The 26,338-nt window shown below is 37.3% G+C and overlaps 1 protein-coding gene across 2 annotated transcripts in view; it reads right to left on the reverse strand.

The window, feature by feature from the left end:
- UQCC1 (ubiquinol-cytochrome c reductase complex assembly factor 1) overlaps positions 1 to 26,338 on the reverse strand; it is a 47,657-nt gene that overhangs the window by 7,185 nt on the left and 14,134 nt on the right. For both annotated transcript variants that reach the window (XM_088128515.1, XM_088128514.1), the window contains exons 5-7: positions 25,352 to 25,424; positions 24,262 to 24,319; positions 17,045 to 17,153 (exon numbers count right to left, since the gene is read on the reverse strand). In XM_088128515.1, coding sequence (XP_087984641.1) covers positions 17,045 to 17,153; positions 24,262 to 24,319; positions 25,352 to 25,424 — 240 coding nt within the window. The remainder of the gene's footprint in view (positions 1 to 17,044; positions 17,154 to 24,261; positions 24,320 to 25,351; positions 25,425 to 26,338) is intronic.

The raw sequence follows: 26,338 nt of genomic DNA on the forward strand, positions 1-26,338 counted from the left end.
TTGATTTCAATGAAGGCGAGATTGAGAGGAAAGAACTTGCTTATATAAATCAATGGATTAGCAAGATTCTCAATGAGATACAAACTGAAAACTATAATTTTTCCTGTGGGGAAGTTTTGATAAGATGTAAGATCTTACATAAGACCAAATGAATTGTATCATTATAATGTATGCTGAACTGAATTGTATGCATCTCAAAATAAGCACCACCACCATGCATTTCATAAATAAGAATGGTGTCAGACTAATGCTGAAGAGGAAGACATGAAATTGGTATGGATCCCCCTAACCTCAACTGAAGATATTAACACTAAGACAAACAGAATATAGAAATACACATCAGTTAAAGAAATGAATACAAGGCAATATTTTTTCAACAGCAGAGGCAAGTCAACAGATGGGAAGACCATTTAGAATTTAGGAACAAAGAAGCATTAATTTCACAAAGCTCCAGAATCAAGTGGTGATCATTACCCTTCTTGGGTACTGTGCAAAAATTTTAGGCAGGTGTGAAAAAATGCTGTAAAATAAGAATGCTTTCAAAAATATATATTGTAATTGTTTATGTTTATCAATTTACAAAATGCAAAGTGAGCAAACAGAAGAAAGACCCAAATCAAATCAATATTTGGTGTGACCACCCTTTCCCTTCAAAACAGCATCAATTCTTCTAGGTACACTTGCACACAGTTTTTGAAGGAACTCGGCAGGTAGGTTGTTCCAAACATCTTGGAGAACTAAGCACAGATCTCCTGTGGATGTAGGCTGCCTCAAATCCTTCTGTCTCTTCATGTAATCCCAGACAGACTTGATGATGTTGAGATCAGGGCTCTGTGGGGGCAAAACCATCACTTCCAGGACTCCTTGTTCTTCTTTATGCTGAAGATAGTTCTGAATGACATTGGCTGTATGTTTGGGGTCGTTGTCCTGCTGCAGAATAAATTTGGGGCCAATCACACACCTTCCTGATGGTATGGCATGATGGATAAGTATCTGTATTTCTCAGCATTGAGGACACCACTGAGCCTGACCAAATCTCCATTTGCAGAAATGCAGCCCCAACCTTGCAAGGAACCTCCACCATGCTTCACTGTTGCCTGCAGACACTCATTATTGTACCACTCTCCAGCCCTTCGACGAACAAACTACCTCCTGCTACAGCCCAATATTTCAAATTTTGACTCATCAGTCCAGAGCACCTGCTGCCATTTTTCTGCACCCCAGTTCCTATATTTTCATTCATAGTTGAGTCACTTAGCCTTGTTTCCACGTCGGAGGTATGGCTTTTTGGCCGCAGTTCTTCCATGAAGATCACTTCTGGCCAGACTTCTCTGGACAGTAGATGGGTGTACCTGGGTACCACTGGTTTTTACCAACTCTGTGCTGATGGCACTGCTGGACATCTTCCAATGTCAAAGGGAAGTAAGCATGATGTGTCTTCCATCTGCTGCATTGTTTCCTTGGCCGACCACTGTGTCTACACTCCTCAACATTGCCCATTTCTTTGTGCTTCTTCAAAAGAGCTTGAACAGCACATCTTGAAACCCCAGTCTGCTTTGAAATTTTTGCCTGGGAGAGACCTTGCTGATGCAGTCTAACTACCTTGTGTCTTGTTGCTATGCTCAGTCTTGCCAAGGTGGTATGAAACTATCTTCCACAGCCTCACCTTAGTAGCAGTGTTTGGCTGTTCCTCACCCAGTTTTAAGCCTCCTACACAGTTGTTTCTGTTTCAGTTAATGATTGTGTTTCAACCTACATATGAAATTGATGATCATTAGCATCTACTTGGTATAATTGGTTAATCATACACCTGACTCTAATTCTACAAGATCCCTGACTTTAAGCAAGTGTACAAAGTGTGAAAGTGTAAGAACTGATACTGGTTTGAAGGCAAAGGGAAGTCACACCAAATATTGATTTGATTTAGATTTTTCTTCTGTTTGCTCACTTTGCATTTTGTAAATTGATAAACATAAATAATTACAATATATATTTTTGAAAGCATTCTTACTTTACAGCATTTTTTCACACCTGCCTAAAACTTTTGCACAGTACTATATATCTGGAATAAAACCTAGTCAGAGCTGAGTACCAGGGTGGTCTTTCAATAGACTTTAATATTTTTTATATCCTGGTGAAGAGAATACCAGTATTTGAAGCTGGACTGTAGGAACAAGTTAGGGATAATACTGCTTACTGCTCACCCTTCTGCTTAGCAGCATCTCTACTTGAACTCCTAAATCTTATCATGGGGCTAGTTTTGGGATTCCCCTGCTGTTAGTGCTAGGGGTTTTCAATTCCCAGGCCCTTAGAGTGGAGTCTGGAATAGTTCAGGAATTCACAACCTCCATGGGTCTGCCTTAACAAACAACCGGCCCAACTTAAATATCTAGTCTTTACTTTGGAACAGATGGTTTGTGATTTGAAAGTGGACATTATGATTACTCCTTAGTCATAGCCAGATTACATTCTGGTGAGTTTATTGCTCATTGGCACCATCTTCCACAGCAGTTGATCCACACCAGACATCTTATGGATCTGGTTGGTTTTTAGCAGCTCTTAGGGATTTCTCAGCAATTTTACAGTCTCAGCAACTGGTCAGTCTCTCGAATTCAGAGACAAGGATATTCAATGTGATTGCCCTGAAGCAGCCTCTCTCTGCATCTCTTGAGTGTGGGACACTCCTGGTTCACCAAGGAATCCCAGGAGGTAAAGCAGCAGAAACACCACCTATAGTGCCAATGTCAGTAAGATGAGGAATGAATATTTCAATTATTTATGAGACTTTTATACCTCAACTGTATCCAACTCCAAATGGTTCACTAATCAAACAACATACAGAATAAAATTTTAAAAACAAAAAATAGCAATAATATATTCTGATACAATATTCATGGCATCACATCCCTCTCAGAATGACAATCTAGTTCCCCAAAGTCCTCTGAAGTAATTATATTTAAACAAGTGTTCAAAAGATCATGAGCAATGGGGCCACTCTTGCTTCTGAGGGCAAGGTATTCCATAGGAAGAGAACACTCACAGAAAATGTTTGCTTCTGTGCTCTCTCCCATCAAGTGTTACTGTCAGAAACTGCTCTGTGTTAGAATGCACTGAGTGGGCAAATCTAACTGGAATAGGCAGTCTTGAAGATAATGCTTAATGTTTCACAAGGAGAAGGAGATATTGGTGTTACTTCTCCTTAAAAACATCTCATTAGAAAAGGCTAGTCTCAAACTTTCCTTTTTTAGGGAAGATCTTGGTGAAGTTGGCCATTCACAGAGAACCTTGGACGAAGTAGATTATCCTGATCCCTGCAGTTGGGTTTCAATTCAATTATAAATTCTAAACAAATTTACATGGTCATTTTCATTATAAGGTTTGTTACTTTAGACTTTTGTTACTTTGAGCACCCATGAAGTTTAGAATATGTTAATTATAATTACTACAACTGGAAAGGGATGTCTTCTAGAAAGAAGAAAAGAAAGGAGTTTTATTTCGCCAGATTCTTTCAGCTTTACTAGTGCAATATGAAGTAACCTTAGTAAACTTCAGTCAAACCAAGTCATAATGAGTGAAGGTAAAAGAGGGGCTACTGAGTATAAATAGCTCTACCTAACATAAAACAAAGACTTCATTGTACTCCAGAGTGCAGAATCAATACATGAATTCAAGAAACACTTCAATGTGTTTCTGGAAAAGGAGGGGCCTGAGTGGTCTGGAGGAAAAGCAGGAAGGTAGGATTAAGATAAATTAAAATGCGGTTGGCATATTGGGCTGGATGGCCCCTTCCTGCTCCTATCATCTTGTATAATTTTTAAGGCAGGCTCAGCTACAAATCAGGATTTTACACTGAACAAACAAGTCTTGGATGTAGTGGGATTACAGTGTCCCTTCAATTTGAGAGCAAAGTTTTTGTTTAAAAAGATGTTTATTTGCCATGAGGAATGCTCACTTCAAAATCTGATCTTCGCTCACATTTTCCACAGGATTTAAATTCTCCTTAGAAGTTTTAAACAAACAAAGGTGGAGAATAAATAAAAATTAACCATGGTTTAGATACCTCAGCAACTTGTAGGATTGCTTCTCTCTTTCTATTTGATATTGCACAAATCAACTTACATGTAGGTATGATTCAAAATTTGTTTTGATTGTACAGTTTTACATTAGAACTCTTCATGTGAGTTCAGAAGCTTTAAGGAGAGTAATTTTATCAGAGGTTGGTGAATTGCACATGCTATCTGCTGGAAAAGCAAGAAAAAAGGACAAAAGAAGAGAAATCTTAAAAATCCATCCTTGAAACCCAAGGTTGTATTTGCCACTGAGACAGTAAGAAAGTGAATTGACACCTGAGAGTGCTAAGAATCAAGGCTTTCCTATTTTTCTATTGCAAGTAAAAAGCATGAAGTCAAGGTTCCACAAGGAATGATGATAGACTACAAGGTAATACTACAGTGTTAGTAGTTATTGTGGGGAGAAAAAGAGAGGGTAAGTTATATGATTAATTATAGACTCAAAATACATATGTTGCAAGTTTAGATGCTTTTCAGAAAAGACAATTAGTCACCTATATGCATAGTAAAAAAAAGCATCATAGAGAGAATCTACCCCAAGGTCAGGACAGGGAGCCATGATATCAAAAGCAGTTTCACCTACTAGTTTCCTGGTTTCCAGTTAGAGCATTAACTACATAGTCTTCCAAACAACAAAATCAGAAAAATTAATTTCTCATAACCGGTAAGAATAACTCCTTATGAGATCATAACAGTGGGTAACGGTATGGATGCAAAAGAAGAGACCACAGTAGCACAGAATCTATTGCTCAAAGAACTTGCTTCTGAAATAAATACATGAAAGATGGCCATGCCATGCTGCTTTGTATAAACCTGAGAACACAAGAAGTGACCACAGTACCATTCACTCCAAGGTAAATCAGACAGAACATCTGGTGGGGATAACTTATTCTTGCATCAGACATTTCTAAAGGTGACTAAAAGGCTTTCAGAATCATAAACCACTAAAATGCTGAGAGCCCATGCCACAAGTTGTAACATGAAGGCAATAGAAGAAGAACTGGAATAAAATGAAAAGAAATAACATGAAAAATGCTCCTATTTGGTACCTGAGAAAGAGGTTTGCGTCATCTTTTCACTGAGGCAGCTGAAAAATAACTGAGGAAAATCAGCAGGGGCTATGCTCTACTTAAGAGAATGCACTGTGGGAAATGGCAGGTTCTTACCAAATAGCTTAGTTCTAGAACAAGGAGTGAACAACCTTTCGGGACTGGATTTCACATTAGCAAAGGGGAGAGCCGCTATGGATTGACAACAAGTCAAGGTAGGCAGAGCTGCATTACACATACAAGCGAGGCCATCTAAAGGTATGCTGGATTTTTTTCCTGTTTTTTTTTTTTAAACTATGTGAAGCCTGCATTAGAGCTTACAATATCATTTTTTCCCTGCTCTAATATGGTAGCAAAACATGCTGTCGATTTTCAAAGATAAGTCTGGGGGCTCCAAAACACAAATAAATACAGGGCCAAATATCTTTCTGATGCCATAGTTTGGCTACTTTGTTTTATAACAGAAATGTAGATTCTGTGATCTCAGGGCCACATATAGCCCCTAAAACCTTGAGTGTGGCCTTCAAGAGAGCTTTAACATATGTAACAAATTATAATTTTTACTGACAGAAGAATTATTGACATGAGTGGAAAGTAATTATATTTATGTTAACTAAATTTAATGGTAAATTAAGTCAAATGTAAAGGTAAAGTAAATTAAATTAATTTAATTTTCTGTCCAGGCTGCATTCCCTAGCTTTTTGAGTGTAGCTTCCAACCCATCATTCAAAGGCCCAATGTGGGCCTTGTCCCAGAAAATGTTGTGCTGTTGTACACCACCACTCTAAAAGATTCCTAATGTTCATATGCTCTGAACCAATATGTGTGAATTTACAAATTACTATGAAGACCTCTGCTTCATATTTATGTTGAAAGAGAGCCTATAGCAATGTTTGGACAATTAAACCTTGCTTAATGCAAGTTAGACATAAGCTCTTTGTAGCATTCCCTCTGTGGCAAACTGATTAAGCCACAAAATCTATAATTAAACACAACCTTCCATTTAAATCAAAATAGAACATTATGATTACCAGCTTGGGAACAAGATGGGATGATGAGAAGTTAACTTCAAAGTATGATTTAATATTCTAGGTCTCAAGCTGACATCTACTATATCACTATTTGGATGGAACATAACATTCATTTAAAACTTCCTAGTTTAATGACAATTCAAAAGAAGAGAAATGTAGAAATTTGATGCATAAGCAAAATAATCATGCATATCCAGATAATAAAATGGGATATGATTATCCATACTTACCTTACTGAGTCACATTTATCAAGATGATGATGGTGGTGATTAAGATGAGTTTTGTTTTTCATGTAGCAGTTTACATATTTACTTTTTACAAAAATAGAGTCCATGTTTTGACTCATACTCACAAAACTGAATAGCTGGCAGTTTAGACAACTATGTCTGTAAATTGCATAGCAGAGACAAGGGCAGAGTAAGATTAAAAGTTTTTTTTTTTAATGATGCCTAATGTTACAATTAACACTCTTGAATCACAGTATCAAGCCAATTTTCATGCTTGTTTTTAACTTTGGTAGAAAAATCAGAAGTGGAAAAATTAAATAAAGAACACTGGTTAGCCACAAAACTGGACACACCTGGCTGCATAACAACCAAAAAATTGACTTCAAGAGTTCTAGGGGCAGCAGAGTAAAATTTATATATGAAACCTGCCAGCACCAGTAGAATTGCTGAGGCCAAAGGCTTTCTTTCTGTTTTTACAGCTGTGTCAAGTTTTGGTTCCCTCTTGCCAACAATCAAGAGTGCTGAAGAAACCCAGGTTAAAGGGTCTCAACATTTTGCAGCTGAGATTCAAATTGCAACAATTTTAGCAGCCAGTCTATGAATTAACATACTGTTTAAAACTAGGATAAGCATAAATTGGAAGTGAAAATGCAGTAGATTACCCTGATTCAAATCATGATGTTCTCACATTGGTAATACCAAATAGCAAGTTCTAAAACTGAAGAAAGTGGCCATACCTCAATCTATAATCGTGTATCATTTTTCTATTACTTATTTATACTAGTTATATGTTACCAGCATTGAAGTAAGTTGTAGTATTTAATTTGCTTTTCCAAACTATTGTCTCAATTTTTTCTTCAGCAATGTTATTTTTTAAAGTTTGCATTTAAAGAGGGCTTCATTGAACAAATGTAGCTGAACCTCCTTATACTTCCTTATGGCATTTCTGTGTAGTGATCAATTAATATTGTACAGTATATGTGTGAAATAAATTTAATATCCGGAAATCAAACATTTTTCTACTTCAGCTTAGGAAGTTTTATGGGCTGCAATTTCCCTTTTAGCCCGGAAAGCATCTTTAGTTAATTTTCATTCTTTAAAAGACAGTTTTACTCTCTGCTGAAATTCTTCAATCTTGACACAAAAAGTGAGTTGTTCTGAACTGGTTGCCTGTATTATAGTTGGGAGAGCTAAAATAAGTTTTGTGAGATAAAATGCTTGGAGTTCCACCTTTAATTTACATTCTTTGTTATCAGCATACTACACTTCTGCAATAACTTAGCTTATCGCAGTCAAACCACAGCTGTTATTGATGCTGTGTGCTTCAATTAAAAAAAAAATCCTACCCAATGTTTATCGTATAAAATTTTAAATTATCAGATGGTGCTCACATACATGCAGCCTCCTGTGTCACCGGTGTCACATTGACAGAACTGAAACTTAAAACAATAGATGGAAAAGAACATAAACCAGAAAACACTGCAATGGAATTTCTACCAGCCACAATAGGCCATATTCCCAATCTTGAAGGAGAGGAGATAGAAATAATAACTGGGAAATAAAAAATAAAAACACCCAAAGGAGGCATTAAACTAAGAAAGAAGGCTAATAAGAAGGGAAATTAAGTCAAGAAAAGTAAAAACATTAAAAACCTGGAGTCTCACAGATCAACAAAGAAATTCAAGCTGAACAAGCTGTTGCATATCATGGAAACTGAATGCAAAAAGGGAAAACAGCCAGAAAAGTCTCTGAATAATTTAGGGAGAAAAAAGTGCAAATACAAGAATAAAGAGAACCAGATATCACAAAACAAACTGAATACAAAGAGTTGTAGGGGCAAACAAGTAAACCACATCCCATTAGAAGCAGATAGTAAATGCATAAAATTTAATAAATTTAATACACAAGATAATTCCAGAGAAGCTTCCTCTTTTAAGAACTATCCAAGAAATATTGAGATTGAACAAAATACTTGGCATTTACAATTGATCCCTATCAAACTGACCCTCATTAACTACCCCAAACCTAGTGGTTTGCAGACCCACAGAAAATATACTTTGTTCATCTGATGCAATTTTTAGATGTAATTGACCTCTCAACAAAAGATATAAAGAAAGTTGAATATTTTATAACTACATAAATGCCAGAGCAACTGTGACTTTTGAATCTATGGCAATGGCTACTTTGGTGATGAAGAAAAAGAGTGTGTTAAACAAATTTTCGACAGGGGTAACAAGAAACTTCCAAAATTACACTGTGAAGTTTATAAAAACAACCTGAACCAATTAATATCAGAAATACAAAGAACTGAGGTTCCATATATATCACAAGTGGAGGATATTGAACATAACAACCCAGCTAAGGATAGTGAAAGGACAGAATTGGGGAAAAGTTTAAGTAGGGCAGAAATAAACCTCACAATCACACGTGCGTTACCAAAAGATAGTGCCCTGGCAAAGCAATGTACAGTAAACACTGTTAATCAACATAAAGGGAGTTATACAAATGAACAAAATCGGGTACAGCCAATGGTTCACAGAGCATCATGAAATCCACTACCAGCTGAGATGGATAAGACAATGAAGATAAATAGTGCAGGAGTTTACAAGACTACTTCAGAAATGCACAGAACAAAGCAACTAAAACTAGAATCGAACTTGAGACCCTTCAAGGAAGCCCAGGTTGCAACATACAAGTTCATACCAAATATCCTTGGGGTTAAAAATAATTGTATTTACGAAGATACTCAAGAAATTTTAAACTTAGTAGAACAAGTGAAATGGCCAGAGGATGATTCAAATACTTCAAAGGAAGAAAGGAGGCCAACAGATATGTCATACTCCAACACAACAACAACTTTGCCGAAGTAGACAAAATAATCATCAGAGCCAAATCCAAAATGAGGTTAATCAACAGAGTTGACAAAAAACTAACATGAAGACATCTACAATTAAATGTGCATCCTGGAATGTTGCTGGGTGGGGCAGGTAAATGGATGGGAAGTTTTGCATTTTCTACAAGGTGATGATATGATTTTTCTCCAAGAAACCTGGTTGGTGGGAAATAATGTGATAGCATTACCTGGCTATCTGTGTTTTTATAAATGGGCCAAGAGGGACCAAAAGATGGGACCTGCTAAAGGGGGTTTAATGAGCCTAATTGCAGTACAATAGAAGAAATTAATCCTGGAAATTATGATATACAGTGGGGCAAAAAAGTATTTAGTCAGCCACCAATTGTGCAAGTTCTCCCACTTAAAAAGATGAGAGAGGCCTGTAATTTTCATCATAGGTATGCCTCAACTATGAGAGACAAAATGGGGAAAAAAATCCAGAAAATCACATTGTCTGATTTTTAAAGAATTTATTTGCAAATCATGGTGGAAAATAAGTATTTGGTTACCTACAAACAAGCAAGATGTCTGGCTCTCACAGACCTGTAACTACTTCTTTAAGAGGCTCCTCTGTCCTCCACTCATTACCTGTAGTAATGGCACCTGTTTGACCTTGTTATCAGTATAAAAGACACCTGTCCACAACCTCAAACAGTCACACTCCAAACTCCACTATGGCCAAGACCAAAGAGCTGTTGAAGGACACCAGAAACAAAATTGTAGACCTGCACCAGGCTGGGAAGACTGAATCTGCAATAGGCAAGCAGCTTGGTGTGAAGAAATCAACTGTGGGAGCAATAATTAGAAAATGGAAGACATACAAGGCCACTGATAATCTCCCTTGATCTGGGGCTCCACGCAAGATCTCACCCCGTGGGGTCAAAATGATCACAAGAATGGTGAGCAAAAATCCCAGAACCACATGGGGGGACCTAGTGAATGACCTGCAGAGAGCTGGGACCAAAGTAACAAAGGCTACCATCAGTAACACACTACGCTGCCAGGGACTCAAATCCTGCAGTGCCAGACGTGTCCCCCTGCTTAAGCCAGTACATGTCCGGGCCCGTCTGAAGTTTGCTAGAGAGCATTTGGATGATCCAGAAGAGGAATGGGAGAATGTCATATGGTCAGATGAAACCAAAGTAGAATGTTTTGGTCTAAACTCAACTCGTCGTGTTTGGAGGAGAGAGAATGCTGAGTTGCATCCAAAGAACACCATACCTACTGTGAAGCATGGGGGTGGAAACATCATGCTTTGGGGCTGTTTTTCTGCAAAGGGACCAGGACGACTGATCCGTGTAAAGGAAAGAATGAATGGGGCCATGTATCGTGAGATTTTGAGTGAACACCTCCTTCCATCAGCAAGGGCATTGAAGATGAAACGTGGCTGGGTCTTTCAGCATGACAATGATCCCAAACACACCGCCTGGGCAACGAAGGAGTGGCTTCGTAAGAAGCATTTCAAGGTCCTGGAGCGGCCTAGCCAGTCTCCAGATCTCAACCCCATGGAAAACCTTTGGAGGGAGTTGAAAGTCTGTGTTGCCCAGCGACAGCCCCAAAACATCCCTGCTCTAGAGGAGATCTGCATGGAGGAATGGGCCAAAATACCAGCAACAGTGTGTGAAAACCTTGTGAAGACTTACAGAAAACATTTGACCTCTGTCATTGCCAACAAAGGATATATAACAAAGTACTGAGATGAACTTTTGATATTGACCAAATACTTATTTTCCACCATGATTTGCAAATAAATTCTTTAAAAATCAGACAATGTGATTTTCTGGATTTTTTTCCCCATTTTGTCTCTCATAGTTGAGGTATACCTATGATGAAAATTACAGGCCTCTCTCATCTTTTTAAGTGGGAGAACTTGCACAATTGGTGGCTGACTAAATACTTTTTTGCCCCACTGTAGTTGAAATTCAAATACTGAGGCTGAAATTTAAAGGGAGAATGTTAATATGTGTTAACATGTATGTGCCACCCAGACAACAGGTTACTTGGGATAAACTGGAACAGTCATTCATTGATATGTTACATCATCCCATAAATGTAGATTTAATTAGATATGAAAGATTACTGTAAACAAGATTACTGTAAAAGCCAGTGGCAAGAATTAAGACCGTCATGTTTACAAAACAGTGATACAAAATTCTGGGAACTAGTTTCCCAAGGCCATAGAGAAATAGAGGTAATAATAGAAGCACAGATTTCATGTCAAGTTTGGACAGCTTATTTTAAAAATAAATTTGAGGACATTAGACTATCAAACCAATAGTTAATGGGTACGGATATATTAAACACATCACTAAAATGGCCCCCAGTAACTGCTGCAAAAGTTAAAAGAATAATTTCACAACAGACAGCTAGCAAAACCCCGGGAGGATATGTTACCACCAGAAAATTTTAAGGCATTTCTTGATTGGTGGGCTCCTATGCTTGCCTCCTTGTTCACTTATATCAATGCCACTGAGCAAATCTCTGTAGGTTGGAAAAACAGTGTAGTAATCACAATATTTAAAAAGGAAGATTTCACAAACCCTGCTAACTTTCACCTTATAAGTCTCACTGATATAGGGTATAAGTTATATACAAGGTATCTTTTAAACAGATTGATTGATTGGGTGGATACTAGGCAGATTATAGCAGAAGAACAGGCAGGCTTCAGAAAGGGACATGGTACTATAGATCAGTGTTTCACTTTACAATACCTGATTCACAAATCAATGAACGGCCTCTCAAAATGCCTGTATGCAGCATTTATTGACTTATCATCTGCCTTTGATACAATAAATAGAAGAAAATTATGGGAGAAGTTTTTAGCTACTGATATAGATAGAAGATTACTTTACCTAATATATAAATTATATGAAGACACATGCAAGTACGGACAAACCAAAGCGACTCACTAATGAAGCAGATTAAAACCACAAAAGGTGTCCACCAGGGCTGTATACTGGCCCCCTTCCTCTTTAATTTTTACATAAATAACATTGTAGAAGAGCTTAATAATCTTTTCTTTTATGCCCCATCAATTGGAAGTAGAAAGGTCCCTATATTACTGTATGCAAACGATATGGTACTCATGTCGACAACATTAACTGGAATGAGAAGAATCCTGACAGAATTTGGCATGTATTCTAGGAAAGAATACTTACAGATATATTATTCCAAAACCAAGGTAGTAGATTTGCCAAAAGACCAAAGAGACATAGATGGACACTACATGGTTAGGAGATAGAACAAGTGAGGTCATTTAAGTACTTGGGTATCCAGTTTACTGAAACACTATCATGGAAAACACATATAGCATCAACAAGAACAATGGCCATGAGATCAATGAGAGCCATTTGTTCCTTCTTCTACTCAAAAGCAGGACTATTAGTACTACCTGCATTTAAGATCTTCCAGGGGAAAACAACCTCACAGTTGATATATGGGGCCCCAATTTGGCAGTTCAGTAAACCAGAAGAATTAGAAGTGGTCCAGAATAAATTTCATGAGATCAATCTTATCCTTACCTCCATGTTTATCAGCAGCAATGTTGAGATTAGAAGTGGGCCTTTCATCAATTAATATAAGGGTAGAGAAAGCAATAATCTTATAGAAGACTAGTCCTTATGCCCAATACAAAAGCCTCCACAAACAATTTAACAGTAATAGATGGGCGAATTTGTGTCTAAAACTATTCTCACAATTATTGTTAGATCAGAAATTAATGAATGACAAAAATTATCATACACTATTGAGGGACTACTTGTTTTTTAAAGATTTTAGACAAGATAGAGAGCAGGCATGTAAGCTTAAGTTAGCTAAGTGGTATTGATCTTTTAAAAATGGACAAGGAATGTCACATTATTTAGTCTCTTATATCCCATTCCCTGAGACAGACTTTCACAGAACTCTGTTTTCAAACAATGCCAACAGCCTATTTAGATGGAAGATATATAGGGTTACCAACTACACACTGTTTATGCATCTGTAATAACTTACAGGTGAAAGATTTGATCCATTAATTATTGCATTGCAAATTATATCAGAAACCTAGAGATAGATTTTTCATGCCTTTGTTAATCCAACTGAATCAGTTTAGGTTAGAAGAAAAAATCTAGTTTCTGTTGACTGATATAGATGAACATGTAACAAAACAAGTTGCATTATTTGCAATGGCTGCAAGGAAGATAGAAAGCAAATGCAACAAATAGTGCTGTTAATATTAGAGGGGATGTATTGAACTGATATGGATTGTTGTAATTTTAAACGAATTTTGCTAAAACCTATGTTGCAAATAAATGTATGTACTGTATATATGTAAAAATTGATACTATAATTGGTTTACTTAGTTATTGAGATTTTTTTTTAAAAAATCAGAAAATACTAATATAATTTGTATTCTTTTGTAACTGAAGGTTCTGAAAAATACAACAATCTAGAAATGACTTTTTATGATTTTATTCTAATTTTGACACACACACACACTCACAAAAACCAAAGCTGAGCAGCATATTGACTCTGTACAATGCCAGAGTATTATGCACATGTATCTTAGCCAGAGTCCCTGGGGTTGTTTCTTCATTCCTGATTTTCTCAGGTAAGTAGAGTAAACAAGATCATCACAGACTTCTGCTCTAATCAGTAACTGGATGCAAAAACCCTAAGTATAATTTGTAACACGCAGAGTACAGGAAATAAAAACTAATTATATATCTTTTTTGTATCAGATCAAGTAATGTTTTCATAAACAAGTTGAATGTACTGCTGCCCTCAATTTTTAGCTATCATATTGGATCACTAGAACTTAACAAAATTAGTGTTAAGTTCAAAGGCAAAAGGATTGAGAAAGCCTGAGATATTAAAAAAAGGCTAATATCCAGAGGTAATGCAAGCGATTCTAGGATAAATCAACACATTAAAAGGAACTATAGATAAAATAATGTGTTATTAAATGTTCATCCCAGAATTTTTAAAAAATCACTGTACAATTCTTAATGCACCAAAATCTTATTTTTATTTATTTATTTATTTATTAAACACGTTTATATATACTTATTCTACAAAAGTGCTGTTATTCATGGATAACTTGGATTGGCTCAGGGTTTTCTGCTTTTAAGATGTTATGATTATTGTCCCAGCATAATAATGAATTTATTGATAGTTTATCTTTTCTTAACATTTTGTTTTCTTAAGATCTTGGGAACATAGTCATGATGATTTTATGCAGGCAGTAAAATTATTTCAGGTAGCTTTTAATTATATTCATTTATGGGATTCATGGTTTTACTCAGGGTTAAACCTGTGGTCCTCCAGATTTTGTTACACAACAATTTCGGACACCCTTCACCATTGGCCATGCCGGCTGGGTTGCTGAAGGCTGTAACTGTGCAATAACTGAAGGGACAAAGGTTCCTCATCCTCATTTCTCTATTTTCACAGACTGTAAAACCTATTATCTTAAGTGTGTTTAATGTTTCCATTGTTTTAGCGGTTTCTAATATTATTGTAAATTACCTTGGAGAGGCTGTTGGACTCAAAAGGTGAACCAAAAATGTTCTAAGAAATAAATAAAATAAATTCTGCAGTACAGCTTAGTAAAGTTTCAACCCATTGGAACAAATATAATTGATTGTGAAACGGAGTTTGTATAGGCCTAATCTTTACCTTTTGTGTGTGCGTGCCTTTGAGTCCATGTTGACTCCTGGTGACTGCCTGGACAAGTCCCTGCAGTTTTTTAGGCAAGATTTCAGAAGTGGCTTGCCACTGCCTTCTTCCTAGGGCTGAGAGTGAGTGACTGGCCCAAGGTCATGCAGCTGGCTTTGTGCCTAAAGTGGGACTAGCTGATTCTTGGTTTCTAGTCTGGTGCCTTAACCACTACACCAAAATAAGAAACAGCAATTATTTTTAGTTAAAACTAGATATAAGCTATGTCTAAGACCAGAGAGAGAGGAACATTAGAATGCAGCATTCTTTCCCACTTTCCCAGGTGTTTGGGACTACAGCTTTCCTAATCTTAACCAGTTATGTTGGCTGACCATGATAACAGGCATGATGTCATAGGCTGGGAGACTGGCAAACCTCAGAACAAATATTCCCTGGAAAATACTAGGAGTTTTTGGCTTTCCCTTTATTGCATGGCAAGCCATGCTGTTTCAATATTCTTGGTACATTGGACTTTCTGAAATAAAGAATGCTTGACAATCTAATTTTTAGCTTGTGAGTGGAAGATACATCCTTAGCCATCCAATATTTAAATGTCTACTTGGTATAATTAGATCTCACCACAAGTTGCTTATTTTTCTTGTAATTTACAAGATAGGGTTTAAGAACTGGCAGTGTAAAGTCACCTTAGAATCATCTGCAGCAATCTGGCTTTTAGAATTATGGGTATTAGAAGAGATTGATACCTCTGTGCAGCAAGGTATTGGGAACAGAGCAACCCCAATACCATGAGGTGACATACCCAACAAGAACTGGTTAAAGATGCCAAATGGGTTTCGTGTGGCTGAGGTCCAATTATTCCTGCTCTGTCCTTGCATGATTTATGGAGAAATGGATCTATGGGGAGCTATTAATCTCAGATACTACAAGCATCCTTGAAAGATTAAAAAATTAATGTTTGCTGTAGAACAGGGTTCCCCAAAGTGGTCAATATGGACACCCAAGGGTTGACGGAACTATCTGTTGTTGTTGTCATTCATAGTATTATTAGGTAAAGTAGTATTTATTAAATTATTTTCATATAATGTTTGGGGGTCGATGGACAATCTGAAACTTCATGAAGTGGTCAATGAGCTGAAGAGTCTGGGGACCTCTTCTATAGAAGGATCAAGCTTATTTCAAATCTATATCACTTAAACTAGTCAGAAAATGACTCTAAAAATCATTCAAAGATATTTATTCAACTGCACTGAATTTGGAACAATATCTCAATATTATATTGAAGACGTTGAAAAAATATTAGAATTTATTCTGGTGGCAGTGTTGATTTTATTTCTATTTTAGACAATTTCTGAAGAAAATGCAAAATGATATAATCTCCTTTTGCTTTGGAGCAATTCATACTTTCTAATTTCCCAGAGAACCATAAGACAACCCTATATAAAAATATGTTAATTAGCTTCTAATAGTGGCCAAAACTGTTATAATACTACATTACAAAGTAAAGGCAAATTTGTAACAGAATAGTATTTTCATATATGAGATACAGCATTGGGTGTTATAAATACAGCAGTAAAAAGCCCTATAGAACCCCATGAAAAATTTCAAGTTTAAAAAAATCTGGTACTTTCTACTAGCAACATCTCACCATCTCCATGAGAATAATGAAAACAACATTGTGCTATAACCACTGCCTTTTGGGGAGGGGGGCGTGGAACATCATGACACATGTAGAAAAGGGGCAGGGCTTGAACTATGATGATGCAATTTGCCAGTCTGGGCTTCTTGCCCATCCAGGAGATGCTGCTATTATTCATACTAGACATTAGCTGTCAATCATCCTCCAATTTTTTTCTCCACATTTGTTGTTGTTGTTCAGTCGTTAAGTCGTGTCCGACTCTTCGTGGCCCCATGAACCATATTGCGCCAGGCCTTCCTGTCCTTCACTGCCTCCCTGAGTTTGCTCAGTTTCATGATTGCTTCAGTGATGCTATCTAACCATCTCATCCTCTGCCGTCCTCTTCTCCTTTTGCCCATACTTTTATATGTGTATTCTTGAACAAAGTAGAATGAAGAAGATACTTAAGTGATAAATGAATCCATATCAAGAAATACTCACCCCCATAACCTTCCCACGTTGCTCAGCATCTTCCCACATAGCATATACTATATAGTGACACATGTATTTTCCTGTTCGGCCCTCTTGCTTCATTCGTACTAAGCACATCCTAGAGGAAAGCAAATCAAATATTTTAAATACACACACAAAGATAAAGACAAAAAATATATTGATAAGAAAATAAACCAAAAATGAAGCAAATTTCAAGATGCTGGTAAAAATCCTGATTTTAATAGTACACAGTAAAAATCACTATGGGAGATAAAATGATACCACTACCTATAGAGCATTCCACAGATCATAGAAAAGTGGATGATTAAATTATCTTATCCCTTTTAGCTGTCTTCCCAGCTATAGGGCTGCAATAGTAAATAAATGATCAAAAAGACAGCAGAGAAAACCCATCCAGAATCTCACTCTTAGGCACATGTAGTCAGAACTCCAGTTGTTTTCAACTAAAGTTTAATTCCAGGTAAATATGTGTTAAGATGGAGCCACAGATTCAATTAATTAGAACTAATATTCAACTAAACATGGATAGCAAGCTATTTGTCTGCTAAAATAAGAATGCGTAGGGTTACTATATATCTTTTTGATACAAAACCGGAAGAGAATCACTTCTTTCAAAGAAAGAATAGATTCCTTTGAAAAAGAGAACAAATCTGGTATATATACCAAGGACTTTCAATCTCTGTGCCGAAACAATGTCACACTCAAAGTTCACAATTCAGTGTATTAAAAATGGTATTTGTTCTGCATGGGTTATTCCAAATTTGGGATTTTGATAGTATTTTGAAAACACTGTACATGTGGTATCAGATACAGACACTTAATTAAACTAGCATGAATCAAGGGTAGGGAATATAATTCAAATGGATAAGAAATGGTTATTTCGCCCTCTTGGTCCATTGTTATAAATTTTTGCAGATTGACAAAATAAAAATGTTCCTCCTAGAGAAAAGACTTAATGCTAGAGTTTCTGTTAGATCAATATCAAATGGCACTGTTTTAAAGATAAGACCTGGAGCATGCCCACTCTATCAGATCTTGCTGATGGGCAGAAACAATGGGAGAAAGACGGTCCCGCAGATAACCAGGTGCTATATAATAAAAGGCTTTATAAGTCACAATGAGGACCTTGAATTGCACCTGGAAGCTTATCAGCAACCATAAAAGGGGTTATATGAGCATATTGAGTTGTGCCCATAACTGCTGTGCCATGGCATTCTAAATCAGCTGCAGCTTCCAAGTAGTCTTCAACGGCAGCCCTGTGTAGAGCACACTGTGCATATTTGTGTGTGACAAAAGTATGTGAATCTCAGGATTATCAGTTCATTTGAAGGGGAAGTTAGAGTCAGGTGTTTCAATCAATGGGATGATAATCAGGTGTGAGTGTGGGAGGCCCTGCCTTATTTAAAGAACAGAATTCTGGGGATTCACTATTGAAGTCTATTCTTCACAACACAGGTACATGTCATGGTTTGAACAAAGGAGACTTCTGAGGACCTTCAAAAAACAGTTGTTGATGCTGATCAGGCTGGAAAAGGTTACAAAACTATTTTCAAAGAATTTGAACTCCACCAGTCCACTGTCAGGCAGATTGTGTACAAAGGGAAGCAATTCAACACCATGGTTACCCTCCCCAAGAGTGGTTGACCAACCAAGATCACACCAAGAGTAAGGCATGTAATATTCTGGGAGGTCTCAGAGGACCCCAGGGTAACGTCTACCACTACCAGGAGACACTGAACAGCAATGGTGTGCATTGCAGGGTTGCAAGGAGAAAAGCCACTACTCTCCAAAATGAACATTGCTGCATATCTACAGTTTGTGAAAGACCACATGGATAAACCAGAAGGTTATTGGAAGAATGTTCTGTGGACAGATGAGGCCAAAATAGAACTTTTGGGCTTGAATGAAAAGTGTTTTGTTTGACGAAAGGCAAATGTTGCATTCCAGCATAAGATCTTTATCCCATCTGTGAAACATGGTAGTGGCAGTGTCATGGTTTGGGCCTGCTTTGTTCCCTTTGGACCAGGACAGCTTGCCATCATTGATGGAATTGGGAATTCTGAATTGTACCAGCAAATTCTACAGGAAAATATCAGGGTATCTGTCTGTGAACTGAAGCTCAAGAGAAAGTGGGTCATGCAGCAAGACAACGACCCAAAACACACAAGTCGCATGACCAAAGAATGGTTAAAGCAGAAGAAAGTTAATGTTTTGGAATGGCCAAGTTAAAGTCCTGACCTTAATCCTACAGAACTGTGGAAGGACCTGATGCAGGCAGTTTATGAGAGAAAGCCCACCAACATCTCTGAGTTGAAGCTGTTCTGTAAGGAGGAATGGGCTAAACTTCCTCCAAGCTGATGAGCAGGACTGATCAACAATTATTGGAAATGTTTAGTTGCACTTATTGCTGCCCAAGGGGATGCACCAGTTACTGAAAGCAAAGGTTCACATACTTTTGCCACACACAAATATGTAGCTTTGGATCATTTTCCTCAATAAATGAACAAGTGTAATGTTTTTTCACTCATTTGTTTAACTGGGTTCTTTTTATCTAGTTTTAGGATTTGTGTGGAGAACAGATCACATTTTAGGTCATATTTATGCAGACATACTGAAAATTCAGAAGGGTACAAAAATTTTTAAGCACCACTGTAAGTCTGTCCCTCCCCATCCAGACCCCAAAAGCCTTTAGGCACTGGGGCAGGATCTTGACAATATCACACCACTCCTAACTGCCAGAGCCAGCAGCTGCTGCCACACAAACTCCTACCCCCAATGCAGGGCATCACCAAAGTCCTGAAGGATCTTATAGTCCAACAAGCAGCTGAACAAAGAGTCCAGCAAAAAGTTCAACAAATAAGCTGGAGATGAATCTAAACTGACTGATAAATCAATCTCCAAAATAAGCATGACAGGGAGGACTGTAGCTGCAAATGCTGGAAACCAATGCTCAGGCAGCCACAGAACTTGGATGGATCTAGCATTTGCACCTCTAACTAACAACGCACAGCTGCCAGGGAATCAGTAAATTCTTGCTGGCTTGCTGAGGTCTTCAAAATGGTAGACTTCCAGTGAACCGTCTCTGCTGCTGAGCCAGGATAGAAGTGACTGTTGCAGAATGCTGCCTCACACCAAAATCCATCTCTTCGTAATAACGAGCAGGGACAGTTCTCTTCCTGGGATCTACCTCCAGCGCGCTGCCTTGGTCCAGCCCTGCATCGGACACAGCTTCCAACTGGAGCACAATACTACCACAAGATGTTTACAAATGTTCCAAATCTTTGTGCCACTAAACTAATACCAGCTAACTGGAGGGATAGAAGCACACACCTACAGCTACTGTGCCTGATAATCTGCAACTCCTCCAATTGTGTAAAATGTTAAAAAAAAAAGTGTTTCAAAGAGTAGGAGTGCAAACACAGCATCTGCCAGCAACTCTTTAAAATAGCTGCCTGCTGCACAATCCTGGGAAAATATAGGTCTGCTTTAAAGAGCTGCAAACTGGTGGCCCTACACACTCCTGACACACTTTTCTGGAACCAAAGATAAAGCACTGCATAGTCCTAATAAAAATCACAGAAACCAATACAATTATCACTCATGGAATAAAAATCAAGTACAGTAATTCCCAGCCTGCCCTTAACCCAATGCTTGAAAAGTTGCAGAGGATTTAGATGCATTGTGCTGTCACACAGCAATTTAGCAACACCCTGAATGAGGTCATGGAAATTGGAGTCAGTATCCCATTTACAGTAACTGCCACTTGAGGTTAAAATGACAGACTTTCTAACCAGATCAACACAGCTGCAAAACTTTTATTCATTACCATAAGGCTATGTTTAAACATTCAGTTAGTAAACTGCCAAAGTATCTTTATAATGTAAGTTTTTGAAGTTTTTCTTTACCCACTTATTAATTTCTTAAGCGAAAGTCCTACCGTATTATCATACAATTTAGAAACCAAAGTGTGCTTGCTTTGATATCCATCTTTCCAAATTCATATGTCATTGTTTATAGAGCTTCTCAGTTCATCAACAAAGATTTTACCATTTGACCTAGTGCTGACTTCTCTCTCTATACCTGACAAATCAATCACTCTTGCATATATCAATATTTATCAATGTATTTTCTTTCCATACATTAACCGACCTCCTCCTTCAATGAATTCCAGGCAATCCTGGAATTGAAGCCCTGGGCAGACCTAGGCAGCAAGGCTACAAAAGTTGGAACTGGAGTAGGCAACCTGTGGTACTAACTTCCTTCTACCACTCCTATCAGCCATGCTTCCTGGGAATCCTAGGAGTTAACTGATGAAGCACATTTTTCTTGAAGTTGAAGTTGTACAGGTGAAACTCGAAAAATTAGAATATCATGCAAATGTTCATTTATGTCAGTACGGCAACTCAAAAGGTGAAACCAATATATGAGATAGACGCATTACATGCAAAGTGAGATATTTCAAGCCTTACTTTGGTATAACTATGATGATTATGGCGTACAGCTTATGAAAACCCCAAATTCACAATCTCAGAAAATTAGAATAGTGTGAAAAGGTTCAATATTCTAGGCTCAAAGTGTCCCACTCTAATCAGCTAATGAATCCATAACACCTGCAAAGGGTTCCTGAGCCTTTAAATGGTCTCTCAGGCTGGTTCAGTAGGAATCACAAGCATGGGAAAGACTGCTGACCTGACAGTTGTGCAGAAAACCATCATTGACACCCTCTATAAGGAGGGAAAGCCCCAAAAGGTAATTGCAAAAGAAGTTGGATGTTCCCAAAGTGCTGTATCAAAGCACATCAATAGAAGGTTATGTGGAAGGGAAAAGTGTGTTAGAAAAAGGTGCACAAGCAGCAGGGATGACCGCAGCCTGGAGAGGATTGTCAGGAAAAGGCCATTCAAAAGTGTTGGGGACTTTCACAAGGAGTGGACTGAGGCTGGAGTTAGTGCATCAAGAGCCACCACACACAGACGGATCCTGGACATGGGCTTCAAATGTCATATTCCTCTTGTCAAGACGCTCCTGAACAACAAACAATGTCAGAAGCGTCTTACCTGGGCTACAGAAAAAAAGAACTAGTTTGTTGCCCAGTGGTCCAAAGTCCTCTTTTCTGATGAGAGCAACTTTTGCATCTCATTTGGGAACCAAGGACCCAGAGTCTGGAGGAAGAATGGAGAGGCACACAATGCACGATGCTTGAAGTCCAGTGTGAAGTTTCCACAGTCTGTGTTGATTTGGGGAGCCATGTCATCTGCTGGTGTTGGTCCACTGTGCTTCATTAAGTCCAGGGTCAACGCAGCTGTCTACCAGGAGATTTTGGAGCACTTCATGCTTCCTTCCGCAGACGAGCTTTATGGGGATGCTGACTTCATTTTGCAGCAGGACTTGGCACCTGCCCACACTGCCAAAAGGATCAAAACCTGGTTCAATGACTATGGGATTACTGTGCTTGATTGGCCAGCAAACTCGCCTGACCTGAACCCCATAGAGAATCTATGGGGCATTGCCAAGAGAAAGATGAGGGACATGAGACCGAACAATGCAGCGGAGCTGAAGGCCGCTATTGAAGCATCCTGGTCTTCCATAACACCTCAGCAGTGCCACAGGCTGATAGCATCCATGCCACGCCGCATTGCGGCAGTCATTGCTGCAAAAGGGGCCCAAACCAAGTACTGAGTACATATGCATGCTTATACTTTGCAGAGGTCCGATATGGTTCTATTTCCAATCCTTGTGTTATTGATGTCATGTAATATTCTAATTTTCTGAGATTGTGAATTTGAGGTTTTCATAAGCTGTACGCCATAATCATCACAATTATACCAAAGTAAGGCTTGACATATCACGCTTTGCATGTAATGCGTCTATCTCATATATTGGTTTCACCTTTTGAGTTGCCGTACTGACATAAATGTACATTTGCACGATATTCTAATTTTTCGAGTTTCACCTGTATATATTGCTAAACTACTTTGATTCTGATAAATTTAGCAGAACAGGAAATAGTGACTTTTTTCTAAAACAAATTTAGATTTTTAATTCAAATATCTGTTCTTATATGTCCTTCACTATAAAAAGGATATCCTTGATATTTTTTTTAACCTATCATCTGCTTTTAACTCATTATTCAAAAATTACTTGTTTGACAAAAAAAACTGCAACGATTATTTGTTTAATATTACCCACCTTCAAAAGTATGAGAATAGCCAAACCATTATTTTTAAAATAAGGCTTCATACTAATGTTCACTAACTTGAGAATTGGTATTGCTAACCTACATGAAAGGTAATGCTAAGTAAACATACAGAATTGCATTTATATGTTTATGAAAACAGAAAAGAACAGGAACATTTTTTTTAAAAAGTCACAGCAGATTTTTTTTACATGATAACATATTCCAATAAAGGTTTTTATTAAATATGTTTAATAATAAGCATAAGAAATTCATTGTTTTTAGAATTACTTACCACCTAAACATTTATTGTAAAACAATGGAATATATTATTAAAATAAAACTCACAATATTTTTACAACTCTGAAGTAATGGGAAAAGGTTGGAGAAGGAGAAATGAAGCATTTGGTCTTCTGGTAGCTAGGTGGATAAATTTAAATCTAACGCTATTAGCTTCTAGAAAGGCAAACCACTGGAAAATAATTTCCTTTCTTTAATATCACTATTCTATCATTCTGACCTTTTCAAGCACCTAACTTTAGATGAAAATTAGGTTTTGCCTAGTTATTTTTCTTGGATGGTTATTTAACTAATGAAGGAAAAACTCACTTTGAGGTGTTAAATATTCTGCATGAAACCAACTTGGCACTCATTTAACCTGTACATACATTTTAGAGGTGCAAATGTAAATGTCAGTGCTATAATTTGTTAAAGGCTTCTGACAACTAGTAAGTCAAGTCACCACAAGTTCTCACAATTCAAACCACTTTTACGTAAATGTGAGCTTTTCTTAAAAACAGATAAATAAAAGACCTTTCCATTCAGGCTGAATGAAGCCTTTAAAAGAATGAAGCTTTCAGACTAGTAAAGTTAAGAAACTATTAGAAATAGCATGCTTCTTTGATCTGTTTTTTTTAAAAATCGCACAAATTAACATGGTTTAGCCCAATATTTTTGTCACGAGCAGTGAGAGGTTTCTCCTTTCCTTGATATAAAAGTTGTAGTAAATGTAACTTTAAAGAGCTTTACTTACCAGACATGAAGCTGTGCTATTAAAAACCAAGAGTTGAAAGTGTCAGGCATCTGTAATCCTTAAAAATGAATGTGATGAGTGCAAACATATTTCACTACTTAAAGTTAACATTTTAACCTTATTAACATATTAAAAAGATACACAAATTGGCTTGCACACCCATCCACTGCATATACACAGAGGAAAGTCTGTACATATGCATGTGCATACCCAAGATAATTCTTGGGTAACTAGGTTTCACATAAGCCTATGAAACTTGAGAGGAGCTGGAGGAGATTAGAGCTTTGGAGGAACTGGTGGTGGTGGTGGTGGATAAAAACTTCCATGTATATTAACATGGTGAGTCAGTATTTTAATGTTTGAGTCAGTAGGGAATATGTTGGGCTCAGCAATTTGCCTTTTGATAAAGTAGTGCTGTATGACAAACCACACCCACCACACAGCCATTTTGTGAACAGGCAACTTCTACCATGGCAGCCATTTTCTCTGAGTATACATGACATGCCCTTGAAACACCAAGCCTACCCATTCGCTCAACCAGTTTGGGTCCTTTGTTCTAAACTCTCAAAATAATGGGTTCTTTACTGGCTGAGAGTGAGAGAAAGTGATAGGGGTGTGAAGAATCATAATAGATTTTAACACATTACAACTGATAATTGATAAAGTACTTGTAATCTATCTCCCATGAAACCTTCATCTGCATAACTGACCTGTCTCCCTCCTCCATCCCAATGTATCTTACCTCAGTTAAGCTATTCCATGTATCTGATGAAGTGAGCAGCAGCTCACAAAAGCTTATGCCTTAGAATAAAATTTGTTAACCTCAGTGAACAGAGAAATCAGTGCCCTGATTACTTGTAACAAGTTTTTTATATATATATACTTGATTTAAAGAAGATGTTGATTAGATATAAATAATCTCTTTCATCTCCTTTTCAGTATGCAATATGTGTGTAATTGTCCTTGTTTCACAGCAACTCAGAGGAGGCAAGTGGCAAGATCTGAGTTTTGTAAGCGATCCTATTTCTGTCATAATCACAGGATAGAGATATAAAAGAAGAGAACAAAAGAGAAGAGATAGAGAACTTACTGTTAAAGAATTCTTCATAGTCTATTTTCTCCACGCAACATGTGTACATGCGCAGTGCTGCTATTCTAATTTTCTGAATAGAAAAGACAATGACGCTTGAAACAATGTTATATCATTACTATTTTTCATTAAAGAAACTTCTTCAACAAAAGAAATATACAAATGTTCCTCTACATTTTTAGATATTCAAATATATTGTTTATTATTAGCTAAATATGAATTATTGCACCAAAATATATTAAACTAGTTACATTTCCTTTGATTCAATATTCAGTTTAGAATAACTTAATTAGCAATATTCCATTTTCACTATCAGATTCTTTCAAATGCATTTAATCTCTAAGTCGTTTAGCTTCCCAATCTAAACTGAATTTAAGAGAATTTTGAATAATTACACTGAGTTTTAAAGCATTAACAATCCTCTTCCATTATAACTACAGATCAGGCAGGCAAATTCATAATCAATGTGTTTGCATAATTGTATTGAGAAATCACTCATCTGATCTTATTATAATTTTTTCCTATTCTAAACATGCCAATTCTTCATTGACATCATCATCACAAAAGCAGAAGGGTCATTTACACCACTGAGTCCAACTCCAAGAATCAAGTTCAAGAATCCAAATTGAAATATTCTCGTCATAAGGATTTTATCCTATTACTTAACTGGAATCTGCTTTCCTTTAACTTAAGAGCATTACTCCCTGTCCTGCACTCTGTGGCTAGATAGTCATCTATCAGGGATAGTGTAGTGAATCCTGCAGTGTGCACTTGTTGGACTTGCTAACCTCTAGGTCCCTTCCAGCTCTATGATTCAATGACAGTAAACATTCTTGACTTTATCTGAAGCATCCCTTCAGGTACATAAAAAGTGGTATAATCTTCTCAAGAAACCTAACAGATACAATACCCTTAGTCTTTCCTTGAAAGACTTAATTTCCAGTTACCTTATCTGATTTATATAAAAACAATATAAATCTCCCCTTC

Source organism: Python bivittatus, unplaced genomic scaffold (assembly GCF_059951505.1).
Source record: "Python bivittatus isolate LINGU-HERP-01145 unplaced genomic scaffold, Pbiv_v1 ctg000700_np1212, whole genome shotgun sequence".
NCBI lineage: Eukaryota > Metazoa > Chordata > Lepidosauria > Squamata > Pythonidae > Python > Python bivittatus.